Consider the following 12900-nt stretch of genomic DNA (forward strand, 5'->3'; position numbering starts at 1 on the left):
TTGTATGTAAGGGGGCCTCATGCTTGGTTCAAGGACTGTGATGGTTAATGTTACATGTCAGCTTGGGTAGGCTATGATTCTTAGTGGTATGGCGGACATTGGACTGATTGCTCTTCCATAAAGTAATATAATGTCATCACCTCCACGATGAGATCTGATATAATGTAATCACCTCCATGATGAGATCTGCTATGAGCAACCAATCAGTTGGAAAGGGAGTTTCCTTGGAGGTGTAACCTGCCTCTAGTATATAAACGGATGTTCCAGCAAGGCTCACCCTCACTCTGGATCCTGCACCCAACTCATCATCATCTGACCTCCAGTTCTTGGAATGTAAGCCAGCAGCCTGCTACCTGACCTGCCAATTTTTGGGTTCATCAGCCCCTGCAAGCACATGAGTCAGGAGAAGCCTCCAGCCTGATGCCTGACCCATGGATTTTGGGACTTGCCAGCCTTCACAACTGTGTCAGCCATTTCCTTCAATTAAATCTCTCTATATATGGGGCCCTGGTGGTATAATAGCTAAGCATCTGGCTGCTAACCAAAAGGTCAGCAGTTTGAATCCACTAGCTGCTCCCTGGAGACTCTATGGGGCAGTTCTACTCTGTCCTATAGGGTCGCTATGAGTTGCAATCGGCTCGACAGCAAGGGGTTTGGTTTTTGGTTTTCTACATATTTACATATATACACGTTTCACTGGTTTTGCTCCTCTAGATAACTCAGCCTAAGACAATGGCCAGTTGTATCTCCTCACCTTCACTGTTTCTTCTGTTACATTTTTGTCAACTTTGGAAGCAGCACACTGGTTCATTCGGTGTAAAAATGCCTGCATGAAACAAGAAAAGGTATTATGAAGGTAACATTGGGTTAATAAAATGTTGAGTATTGATCAGAAATAAATTTTTTACAAGAAACAAAAGTTTAAAAACCCAATTGTTGAGTATAATAATTTGTTATAAAAAGTGAAATCCTTATGCACTGCTGCTCCTACCTGGGAATTATAACTCCTTTACAGTGTTGGAGCAGGGCCAAAAGTGATCAAGTATGTATGAATTAAATTTATCCACCAGGATCTCAAAATTATGTGGTGAAAATTTACTCCTAAGGAAAAACTTCTAAGACTTGTAAAGCACAAAAAAGACCAAAACATACTTTTTATTTTAAATAGCATTTCTAATGAAAACCAAAGAGCCATAAATTCTGGGTTGACTACCTTTAAACCTTTACAACTGATAGAAAGACTGTGTGTGTGTGTGTGTGTGTGTGTGTGTGTGTGTGTGTGTGTGTGTGTGTGTGCCGTGACTGCCAATAATCATTTCCAGGAGTGGCCCTTCAAGAAGTAAAGAGAGAATTTTCCTTTCCCTCTACCCCTCATTTTTAGCAAGCCAGAGTTTGTATTTCTGAGGTCGGGTCAGAGCCCTCCATAGGCAAATAAACTCATTAGTATGGCCAAGATTTGGACTCTTCCTGATGATCATTAAACTTTGATTGATAGCTAGATAAGGCTTTCCACTCGATTTCAACTCATGGTGAACCCACTTGTGTCAGAACAGAACTGCGCTCCATAGTGTTTTCAATGGCTGATTTTTCAGAAGTAGATCACCAGGCATTTTTTTTCCAAGACACCTCTGGTTGGACTCAAACCTCCAACCGTTTGGTTAGCAGCCGAGAATGTTAACCATCTGCACCACCCAGGGACTTCAATGGCTAGATGAGCTCTTATTTTTGCAAGAAAAAGAGTAGAATGAGTTATTTATATTAGGTCTTAAAGAATAAAGTTTAGATGGGAAAGAAGGGACTTTCCAACTGCCAAATTTGATTTGTCTCCTCTGAGACATTGTCCATGACTACCTAGTAACCAGGTGAGTTCATTCCTTCCCTTGCCTGTCTTAAGGACTTTGCCTACTGCCTGCCAAGGCAGGTATAACTTCAAAGCCCACCAACTCCCTGGAAACCTCCAGGGAACATCTGGATACTACATCAAACAAAGGAAAATTAAGATAAGAACAATATTTTGAAATGTTATATTTACAAAGAGTTAAAAGATGAATAAAACCCAGGATTCTTCATAATGTTCAGAAACTATCACACTCAACACATTGCTAGTATGAGTATAAAAGAGCATGACTTTTTTTGAGGACAACTTGACAATATATCTCAAAATTCTAAATGGACATTTTCTTTAACCCAGCAATCTACTTCTAAGAATTTATTCAAAGAAAATATTCAGACAAGAGGTTTCATTGTATTGATTACAAAAATGGAAAAATTGGCAACAACATAAATTCCCATCAATAGAGGAATCATTGGGTCCCACCCCATCTGGAGCAATGGAGAATAAAGAAAACCAAAGACACAAGGAAAAGATTAGTCCAAAGGGCTAATGGGCCACAACTATCACAGCCTCCATCAGACTGAGTCCAGCACAACTAGATGGTGCCCAGCTACCATCACCAACTGCTCTGATAGAGATCACAATAGGGGTTCCAGACAGACAAGGAGGAAAAATGAGAACAAAATTCAAACTCACAAAAACAGACCAGAAGTATTGGCCTGACAGAGACTGGAGAAACCCAGAGAGTATGGCCCCCAGACCCCCTTTCAATTCAGTACTGAAGTCACTCCTGAGGTTCAAGATTGGACAGGGCTATAAAACAAAATTAGACTAAATGGGCACACCAACCCAGGGGCAAGGAGGAGAAGGCAGGAGGGGACAGGAAAGCTGGTAATGGAGAGCCCAAGGTCGAGAAGGGGAGAGTGTTGACATGTCATGGGGTTAGCAACCAATGTCACAAAACAATAGGTGTATTAATTGTTTAATGAGAAACTGATTTGCTCCGTAAACCTTCATCTAAAGCACAATTTAAAAATTAATCAGTAAAAAATAAATAAATATGAGAATCATTAAATATATTATGGTACATCCATATTATAGCACATAATGGCAAAAGTACAATCATAAACAGAATGTGATGAAAATTATATATACGTGTGTGTGTGTAAACCAGATATCTACAAAATATTGGTGAGTGAAAAAATTTACTAAGTGGCATACTTGATATCTGTGTGCATATACATTCATACCTACACGTGTATAATGTCAGTGTGTGTTCACACTGAGAAACAAATATGTATCCTATACCAAAATGCCAGCAGTGGTTCTCACCAGGTGGTAGGATTACAGGTGGCCTTTGCATACTTTCTTATTGTCAGAAAGTGAGCATGTTATCACTTTTATGAAAAGAAAACAAATAAAACAATTTAAAAGAAATAAAATAAACAGATCAAAGATCTCATGCCTAACATCAGCTTCAGCACTGTCTGTACACGATTCAACCAGTTCATGGTTGAGATTCCATAATTGCAAAGTCATATAAGCACATATTGATACCCCAACACCTTAACTTCAGTTGACTTAAATAAAAATAAATTAAAAAGTATTGGATGTCACCTCAATTTTTTTAAGGGGGAGGGCAATGTGATGCAATTGTTTTAACTATTATCTAAAGTTAGGTATAATTGGCGATGGAAAGAGATTTTGAATTTTCCTACTTTACGTGCCCATCCTAGTTAGCATTATTTTGTTTCGCTTTTAACTTTAGTTTTGTTTTTCTTGAATATTTTTCCATCTACTCATACCACGCTGTTTTCAGTAATATGGTTGATTTATATGTCTCGTTTACATTTCGTATTGACCACATAGTAAACAGGTAGCCTCTTGCACAAGCAAAGCTTAAACTTCACCTCTACATTTGTAAACCTTTTCTTCATAAACCGAACTCAGCCACATTTTGAAACCAATAAACTAAAGCTATGAGGTAGTTAAAAAAAAAAAAAAAAGCCAAAATATGAGTTAGAAGGAAACATAAAACCAAAACCCACCGCCGTCGAGTCGATTCCAACTCAGTGACCCTATAGGCTACCTGTTTACTATGTGGTCACCATGAAAAGTACACTAGGCATGTAGATCAACCACACTACCTTAAGACTAAATAGAAAGGGCTAAAGAGCGTGTTGTGGTATGAGGGGTATGAGTAGATGGAAAAATATTCAAGAAAAAAGAAACTAAAGTTAAAAACAAAATAATGCTAATTAGGAAGGAAACATACAAAATAAAGAAGTAAACCATATCTTTATCTGACTTTTTATCTTCTTATCCTCTGTGATAATACGGAACTTTCTGTTGGAACTGAAAAAGAAAACCTGGATCTTGTTAGCATTTCTGACCAAGCATTTCTTTTTCCCCAAGAGCCTCATTTTGTACAACGGTGAAGGCAGATTTAGATGGTTTACTGAGAGGGCAGAATCATGGAAACTGACTTTTTTTTTTTTTTTTTTTTTTTTACAAAATGCATAGCAAGTCTTCCTTCCTGAAGATAAAAATAAATATGCTTTTTTCAGAATCATCCTTTAACAATCAGTGTCTACAGAGTCCTTTGAGGCTGTAGTAACTGGGACATTTAACTCTCCTAAAATCTCAACCAAAGGAGTCCTGGTGGTGCAGTGGTTAAGCACTCAGCTGTTAACCAAAAAATTGCTGGTTCAAACCACCAGCCAGCTGCTCTGGGGAGAAAGACGTGGCAGTCTGCTTCCGTAAAGACTTATAGCCTTGGAAACTCTATGGCGCAGTTCTCTCCTGTCCTATAGGGTCTCTATGAGTCGGAATCAACTTGACGACAATGGGGTAGAATCTCAATCAAGAAAGCATTAATTAGTACCCTAGTCACAAAAACACCTGGTGGATTTAATATATTGTTTTAGCTCATCATTCATTCATTCTCATTGATCTATAATTTCATCAGAATTAGACCATCTTCATTTTGGCATAACTATATTAAAAATAAGCGCCAAAAAAATAACTTTTAATGCCAGTGGTCCTCAAACTTTTTATTGTGTAAAATAACATTTAGGGAGTCCCGGTGGCGTGGTGGTTAAGCGTTCAGCTGCTAACTGAAAGGTTGAAGGTTCAAACCTATCAGCCGCTCTGTGGCGGAAAGATGTGGCAGTCAGCTTCTATAAGGATTACAGCCTTGGGAACCCTATGGGGCAGTTCTACTCTGTCCTATATGGTCACAATGAGTCAGGATCGACTCAACGGCAATGGGTTGTTTGTTTATTCTGTTTTATAATAAGACTTGGAGAGTTTGTTCCAAATGCAGATTCCCTGGCCTTCTCTCCAGAAGGACTGATCCAGCACATTGGTTTTGGACACAGAAATCTGCATTTTGAGCAAGCTCCCTAGACGATTCTGATAGAGTTGGTTCACAGACCATATTTTGTTGAACATGTTTACATTTATTCTTCCAGAGGCTGAAAAAACAGACTTTATGAAACAAATGAGTCTTTAATGGGAAAACCAAGCTCACTTATTTCACCTGGACTTTCAACTCTACGTCACAGGCTGATTGTCTCTGTGCAATTCCCTTTTCTTCAGCCACTTGAGGTTTCTGATATCGTGATATCTGATATCCTGCCAGAGGACCCTCAACCAATGAAATCACATAATGGGCGGTTTAAAAGTCTGAAGGCTAGCAGGGTACAGAGACAGGTGCATCAGATAAGATACACTAGGACGCACTGGAATCAAGTAAGGATTGCAGATGCTCCTGCATGTACACTTCAGCTTGCGCACATGTTAGCATGCACTCAGTTCCCCTAACAATGATTCCTCCCAACATATTCCTAGATCTCTCGCTAGTCATGGGGTGCTTTATTCCCATTCAGAGAGCAGAACTCTTCATTCACTTTCTCTTTAATTTGCTCCATATTTTATTCTCTTACCGTAATTTGACGCCGGCATATGTTAAAGGTCATACACTAGATAAAATCTAACAAAGCTAAAAATATCACAATTTTACTGCCAAGAAATCTAAAGACAGAACAAAACTCAGAAAGGTATAATAGGAAGACGACAGCAATCCCCTTTCACCTAGTCTGCTTGTCAGCTGCTGCTAGTTCAAAAGTAAAATGAAATCAGAGCCCACTGCCATGTTTTATTCTCAGAATACATTTATTTTACCATTTTTATGTACTAAATGATCCCTCTCAACTCATTTTTTCAGTTTTCACTCTTTGCATTAGTCAGGCATATACAGTAGGTCACTCTCAAAAGCCCTGCAGATGACAACGTTTTACACTTTTGTTTCTAGGTACCTAATGCAAACTTAAACATCGTAAGATTATATAAGCACTTAAATTTATTACACCTATAAATATTCTACATTCAGAATGATCCTAGCAGCCATCTGACATATTGAAAATGTGACTATAGCATATGGATAGAGATGGGTAATTTTATACATCAAGGTGAAAAGGTGATAATTTAAAAGGAGCCACACTATTGCAGGAAAAAAAAAGTATACTCATTTCACAGAAATAAATGGAAGAGAAAACAATAAGATTATTTTCCACATACGCTGCTCACGGATACGAAGACTTAACATCGTGAAGACTATTCTACCCAAAGCCATCTACAGATACAGTGCAATCCCGATCCAAATTCCAACGTCATTTTTTAATGAGATGGAGAAACACATCACCAACTTCACATGGAAAGCAAATAGGCCCCGGATAAGTAAAGCGTTACTGAGGACGAAGAATAAAGTGGGAGGCCTCACACTACCTGACTTCAGAACCTATTACACCGCCACGGTAGTCAAAACAGCCTGGTACTGGTACAACAACAGATACATAAACCAATGGAACAGAATTGAGAGTACAGACATAAATTCATCTACCTATGAGAAGATGATATTTGACAAAAGCCCAAAGTCCGTTAATTGGAGAAAAGACAGTCTCTTTAACAAATGCTGCTGGCATAACTGGATATCCATCCACAAAAAAATGAAACAACACCCATACCTCACACCATGCACAAAAACTAACTCAAATGGATCAAAGACCTGAATATAAAATCTAAAACGATAAAGATCACAGAAGAAAAATAGGGACAACCCTAGGAGCCCTAATCCATGGCATAAACAGAATACAAACCATAAGTAACAATGCACAAACACCAGAAGAAAAACTAGATAACTGGGAGCTCCTAAAAAATCAAACACTTAGGCTCATCAAAAGATTTCACCAAGAGTAAAAAGACAACCTACAGATTGGGAAAACATCTTTGGGTATGACAAATCTTATCAGTGTCTAATCTCTAAAATCTACAAGATACTGCAAAACCTCAACAACAAAAAGACAAATAACTCAATTAAAAAATGGGCAAAGGATATGACCAGGCACTTCACCAAAGAAGACATTCAGGCAGCTAACAGATACATGAGAAAATGCTCGCAATCACCAGCCATTAGAGAAATGCAAATCAAAACTACAATGAGATACCCTAACATCTCACCCTAACAAGGCTAGCATTATTCCAAAAAACACAAAATAATAGATGTTGGAGAGGCTGTGGAGAGACTGGAACACTTATACACTGCTGGTGGGAATGTAAAATGGCACAACCACTTTGGAAATCGATTTGGCACTTCCTTAAAAAGCTGGAAATAGAAGTACCATACAATCCAGCAATTCCACTCCTTGGAATATATATATCCTAGAGAAATAAGAGCCGTCACACAAATAGATATATGTACACCCATGTTCACTGCAGCACTGTTCACAATAGCAAAAAGATGGAAACAACCTATGTGCCCATCAACGGATGAATGGATAAACAAATTATGGTACATATACACAATGGAATACTACGCAATGATAAAGAACAACTATGAATCTGCAAAACATCTCATAACATGGATGAATCCTGAAGGCATTATGTTGAGTGAAATTAGTCAGTTGCAGAAAGACAAATACTGTATGAGACCACTATTATAAGAACTCAAGAAATGGTTTCAACACAGAAGAAAACATTCTTTGATGGTTACAAAGGTGGGGAGGGAGGGAGAGGGGTATTCACTTACTAGATAGTAGATAAGAATTACCTTAGGTGAAGGGAAGGACAACATACAATACAGGAGAAGTCAGCACAACTGGACTAAACCAAAAGCTAAGAAGTTTCCTGAATACAACCAAACACTTCGAGGGACAGAGTAGCAGGGGCGGGGGTCTGGGGACCATCCTTTCAGGGGACATCTAGGTCAACTGGCATAACAAAGTTTATTAAGAAAATGTTCTGCATCCCCCCCTTGGTGAGTGGTGTCTGGGGTCTTAAAGCTAGCAAGCGGTCATCTAAGATACGTCCGTTGGTCCCAATCCACCTGAAGCAAAGGAGAATGAAGAACACCAAAGACACAAGGAAAATACTAGCCCAAGAGATAGAAAGGGCCACATAAACCAGAGACTCCATCAGCCTGAGACCAGAAGAACTAGATGGTGCCCAGCTACCACCAATGACTGCCCTGACAGGGAACACAACAGAGTCCCTGACAGAGCAGGAGAAAAGTGGGGTGCAGAACTCAAATTCTAGTAAAAAGACGCTTAATGGTCTGACTTGAGACTGGAGGGACCCCAGAAGACATGGCCTTCAGGTTCTCTGTTAGCCCAGAACTGAAACCATTCCAGAAGCCAACTCTGCAGACAAAGATTAGACTGGACTATGGAACATAAAATGATACTTGTGAAGAAAGTGCTTCTTAGCTCAAGTAGAGACATGAGACTAAATGGGCAGCTCCTATCCGGAGGGGGAGATGGGAAGGCAAAAAGGGACAGAAGCTGGTTGAATGGACAGGGGAAATCCGGAGTAGAAAGAAGGAGTGTGCTGTCACATTATAGGGAGAGCAGCCAAGGTCACATAGCAATGTGTGTATAAATTTTTGTAGGAGAAACTGACTTGAACTGTAAACTTTCATTTAAAGCACAATGTAAAAAAAGAGTATTTTCCTTTTACCTTTTGAGCTTAAAATAATTATTATCACATCACAATTTTTAGGAAGATCAGTGTTTTGTTTTCCCTGAGGGAAAAATGAAGTCCTAACAAACGATAAAGCCTTGTCATTTCAGCTTTGCCTTGAACACGTGCTTGATAGTGATGCTATTTCACTGAAATGGAGAAGACTGAAGAAAGCAGAGGTTTTGGGGTGAGAATCAGAGTCTGTTTTGGCCATGGTGAATTTTAGATAATGGTGGCACAGTGGTTAAGCGTTTGGCTGCTAACCAAAAGGTGGGCAGTTCAAATCCACCAGCTGCTCCTTGGAAGTCCTTTGGGGCATTTCTACTCAGTCCTACAGGGTCGCTATGAGTCAGAATCAACTCGACTGCAACAGGTGTTTTTTTAGCAGAGAAGCAAAGCAGAGATCTCAAACAGGGAGCTGGCTCAGGTTCTGAGGGGACATTAGGGCTGCAGGTAAAGAGCTGTGTGTCACCGGCATGAAGACATAGGTCATGGAAAATGCACATACAGAAGAGATAACCACTCTGTACACTGGAGAGAGTGTGCAGATGGAGAAAATGAAAGGCCCAGGGCAGAACCCTGGGACACTCCAGCATTTAGAGATCAGGCAGAAAAGGAGAAACCAAAGAAGCCTGAGAAAAGGCTTCCAGTATGGTAGGAGGAAAACCAGGGCCGCGGTGCCACTGAAGTCAAAACAAGAGAGGGTTTCAAGAAAAAGCAAGTGATCAACTGCTTTGAACACTGCTGAGAAATCAGGTGAAGTAAAAACTGCCCTCGTTATTCGCAGTAGTTGTATTCTACAAACCGAAAAAATCAAATCCATTGCCCTTCAGGCGCTTTCGACTAATAGCGACCCTATAGGACAGAGCAGAACTGCTCCATATGGTTTCCAAGGTTGTAAATTCCTAAGGAAGCAGATTACCACATCTTTCTTCTGGCTGATGGGTTCAAACTGACGACCTCTTGGTTAGCAGCCGACTGCTTAATAACTGCACAACCAGGAGTCCTGTGTTCTATAAAGGGACCACTGAATCAGCAAACCGTTCCTTCAGGTGGGATTTCCCCCCTGCTCCCCAGCTCTGCGCATGCGCATGTCTGCAAAGCCCTGTAAAGCACGGAGAATATTGTCACGAATAGGCAAATTCACCACAACGGAATCCTCAGAATCCGAGAATAATGAGGGTCAACTGTACATGATTTCACAAGGAGGTCGGTTACTGGTGATCTTGACCCAAGAAGTCTCAATGGCACAGGTTGAGGGGAAAATGAGGAAATGGAACCACTAACCACAGAAAAATATGTTTTTGCTGAGACACGAAGCAGCGATATATAAGAGTAGCTGGAGGTGGATGGGGGTCAAGGGAGGGTTCGTTTTTTAAGCTGGAAAATACCACATCAATTCATCCTTCAAATTTCATATTAAATCAAAAACCGGTTGCCAATTCCAACTCATAGCGACCCTATGGGACAGTGTGGAACTGCCCCCTAGGGTTGCCAAGGAGAGGCTGGTGGATTTGAACTGCCGACCTCTTGGTTAGCAGCCAAGCTCTTAACCACTGCACCACCTGGGCTCCATAAGTTTCATATTATGTTCCCTTAATGTGTACCAAACCAAACCCATTGCCATCCAGCGGATTCCAACTCATAGAGACCCTATATAGTCTCTGTCAACCCTCTGTAATCTCTCTAAACCAAACCAAAAAACCAAACCTGTTGCCTTCGAGTCGATTCCTACTCACAGAGACCCTATAGGACAGAGTAGAACTGCCCCATAGGGTTTGCAAGGAGTGGCTGGTGGATTGGAACTGCCGACCTTTTGGCTAGCAGCTGAGCTCCTAACTACTTTGCCACCAGGGCTCTGTAATCTCTCTAGTCCACTGGATATCACCTTTCCTGAAATGCTACTGACTCTCAACTTGTTTTGAGTAAGAGTGCCTCCTTTATTATGAAAAAAAAATTGATGGGCATACATATTCAAGTGTTAATCTCTGTAAATTTAAATACATATTAATAATAAACTACTGGGGAAAAAAAATCAACGATATTTATGCTGTGTGCCAGGGATTGCTCTAGACAGTCATTCTTAAGCTTTTTAGTCTCAGGACCTTTTGCACTCTTAAAAATTATGGAGAGCTCCAATGAGTTTTAGTTTATGTGGATTGTATTTATCAACATTAAATATATTAGAAATTAAAACAAAGAAGCATTTTAATATTGATTCAATGAATTTATTTATAAACTCATTTAAAATTAACATTAATAAACCCATTACATGTTAATACAATAACATTTTTTATGAAAAATAACTCTTTTCCCAAAAATACTCAATGAGAAATGTAGTACTGTTTTACAGGATTGCAAATTTCTTTAATGAAATTAGTAGAAAACAGCTGGATTCTCATATCTGCCTTAGTTTGTTGTCATATGTTGCCTTGGTGGAACTTTATGAATAAAACAAGACCTAACACAGATATGTAGTTGGAAAAATGTGTTAATTAACAGCTTTTTCAGATAATTGTGAATATTCTTCCTTGATATCCAATACTCAACAAGTGGTCATCTCTTAAAGGTTAGTTGTGATACAAAATCTGAAACCTTATCAATGAACTGTTTCTACTCTGTTACATTAAAATCCATTTGTCCTTCTTGCACATTATAAGGATCTTTTACTCATGCATGATTTTGTAATTTTTTTTAATGTTGGCTTACTGAGAATTATGCAGATCTTCCACATATTGACACATTCCACTATACGATATCAAGAAAACCAAATCACATCTGTTAATATCACCATCCAACTTAGTAGAAAAATCTTAAAGTGTTAGGAAGTTGTGAAGCATATGGTGATAGAGACAAATTTCCAAAACTCTAAATTCACTTGAAAGTTTAAATTTTATCACTGTCAACAAATACTGTCATGTTTGAAATGACAAGCTCACGTCATTCTTTTTGAGAAAATGTTTGCCAAATGCCCAAATCTAAAAAACAATAGTTTGTTTCAAATTGTTATTTCCAGTAGGACTGATGTTCCATAGCAACTCAAACAATCACACAAGTTCTTTTCCTTGAGACAAGCAAAATGCTTTAATATGCAGCAGAAATATTTCAGATGTACTTCCCATTTAGTCACACTGAGTACTAAAAAGACATGTGCTCAAGGGTCAAGAGTTAATAAAATTAATAATTTTTACTGTTTCATCAAGGACACTCAAATGAAACTGACATCCTCCTTCCCAGACACCTACCACCACCACCCCACCAGTGTGTGGCAGAGAAGTATACTAGTATACTTGTACCATTTGGTGCCACTGCTTTGATTCACGATAAGGCTCCTGTATTTTCATGCACCATTGCTTTTGCACCATCAGTGCAAATGTAAACATTGTGCAAAAGGCAAATAAACTCTTAATATTACTAAGAAACCCCTTGGCAAAGAATATTGAATATACCATGGACTGCCAAAAGAATGAAAAAATCCATCTTGGAAAAAGTACAGCCAGAATGCTGCTTAGAAGGGAGGATGGTAAGACTTCATCTCATGTACTTTGGACATGTTATCAGGAGGGACCAGTCCCCGGAGAAGAACATCATGCTTGGTAAAGTAGAGGGTCAGCGAAAAAGAGGAAGTCCCTTAATGAGATGAACTGACACCGTGGCTGCAACAATGGGCTCAAGCATAACGACTGTGAGGATGGTGCAGGACTGGGCAGTATTTCGTTCTATTGTACACAGAGTCGCTATGAATTGGAACCGACTCAACGGCACCTAACAATAACAACAAGAAACCCCAAATGTCTGCAGATCACCTGTCAGAACCACTGTTCTCGGCATACAGGATACACCAATAAATAAAACAGTAAACAAAGCCTTGCTTAGATTCTAGTGCACTGATGGTTAATTGTATGTGTCAACTCGGCTAGGATATGGTTCCGAATGGTTTGGCCAAACACTAGCTGCTGTTCCATAATGTAATGTAATGTAATGACCTTCCATAACGCACTGTAACGTAATATAATCAATCAGTTGAAAAAGGAGTTTCCTTGAGGTGT

General features: G+C 39.4%; 1 protein-coding gene across 1 annotated transcript in view; it reads right to left on the reverse strand.

Moving 5' to 3' along the window:
• PREX2 (phosphatidylinositol-3,4,5-trisphosphate dependent Rac exchange factor 2) overlaps positions 1-12900 on the reverse strand; it is a 324079-nt gene that overhangs the window by 238063 nt on the left and 73116 nt on the right. The window contains exon 2 of the mRNA XM_012554436.1: positions 755-826. Within this exon, the coding sequence (XP_012409890.1) occupies positions 755-826 (72 nt within the window). The remainder of the gene's footprint in view (positions 1-754; positions 827-12900) is intronic.

Source organism: Trichechus manatus, unplaced genomic scaffold (genome assembly GCF_000243295.1).
Source record: "Trichechus manatus latirostris isolate Lorelei unplaced genomic scaffold, TriManLat1.0 scaffold00018, whole genome shotgun sequence".
Taxonomy (NCBI): domain Eukaryota; kingdom Metazoa; phylum Chordata; class Mammalia; order Sirenia; family Trichechidae; genus Trichechus; species Trichechus manatus.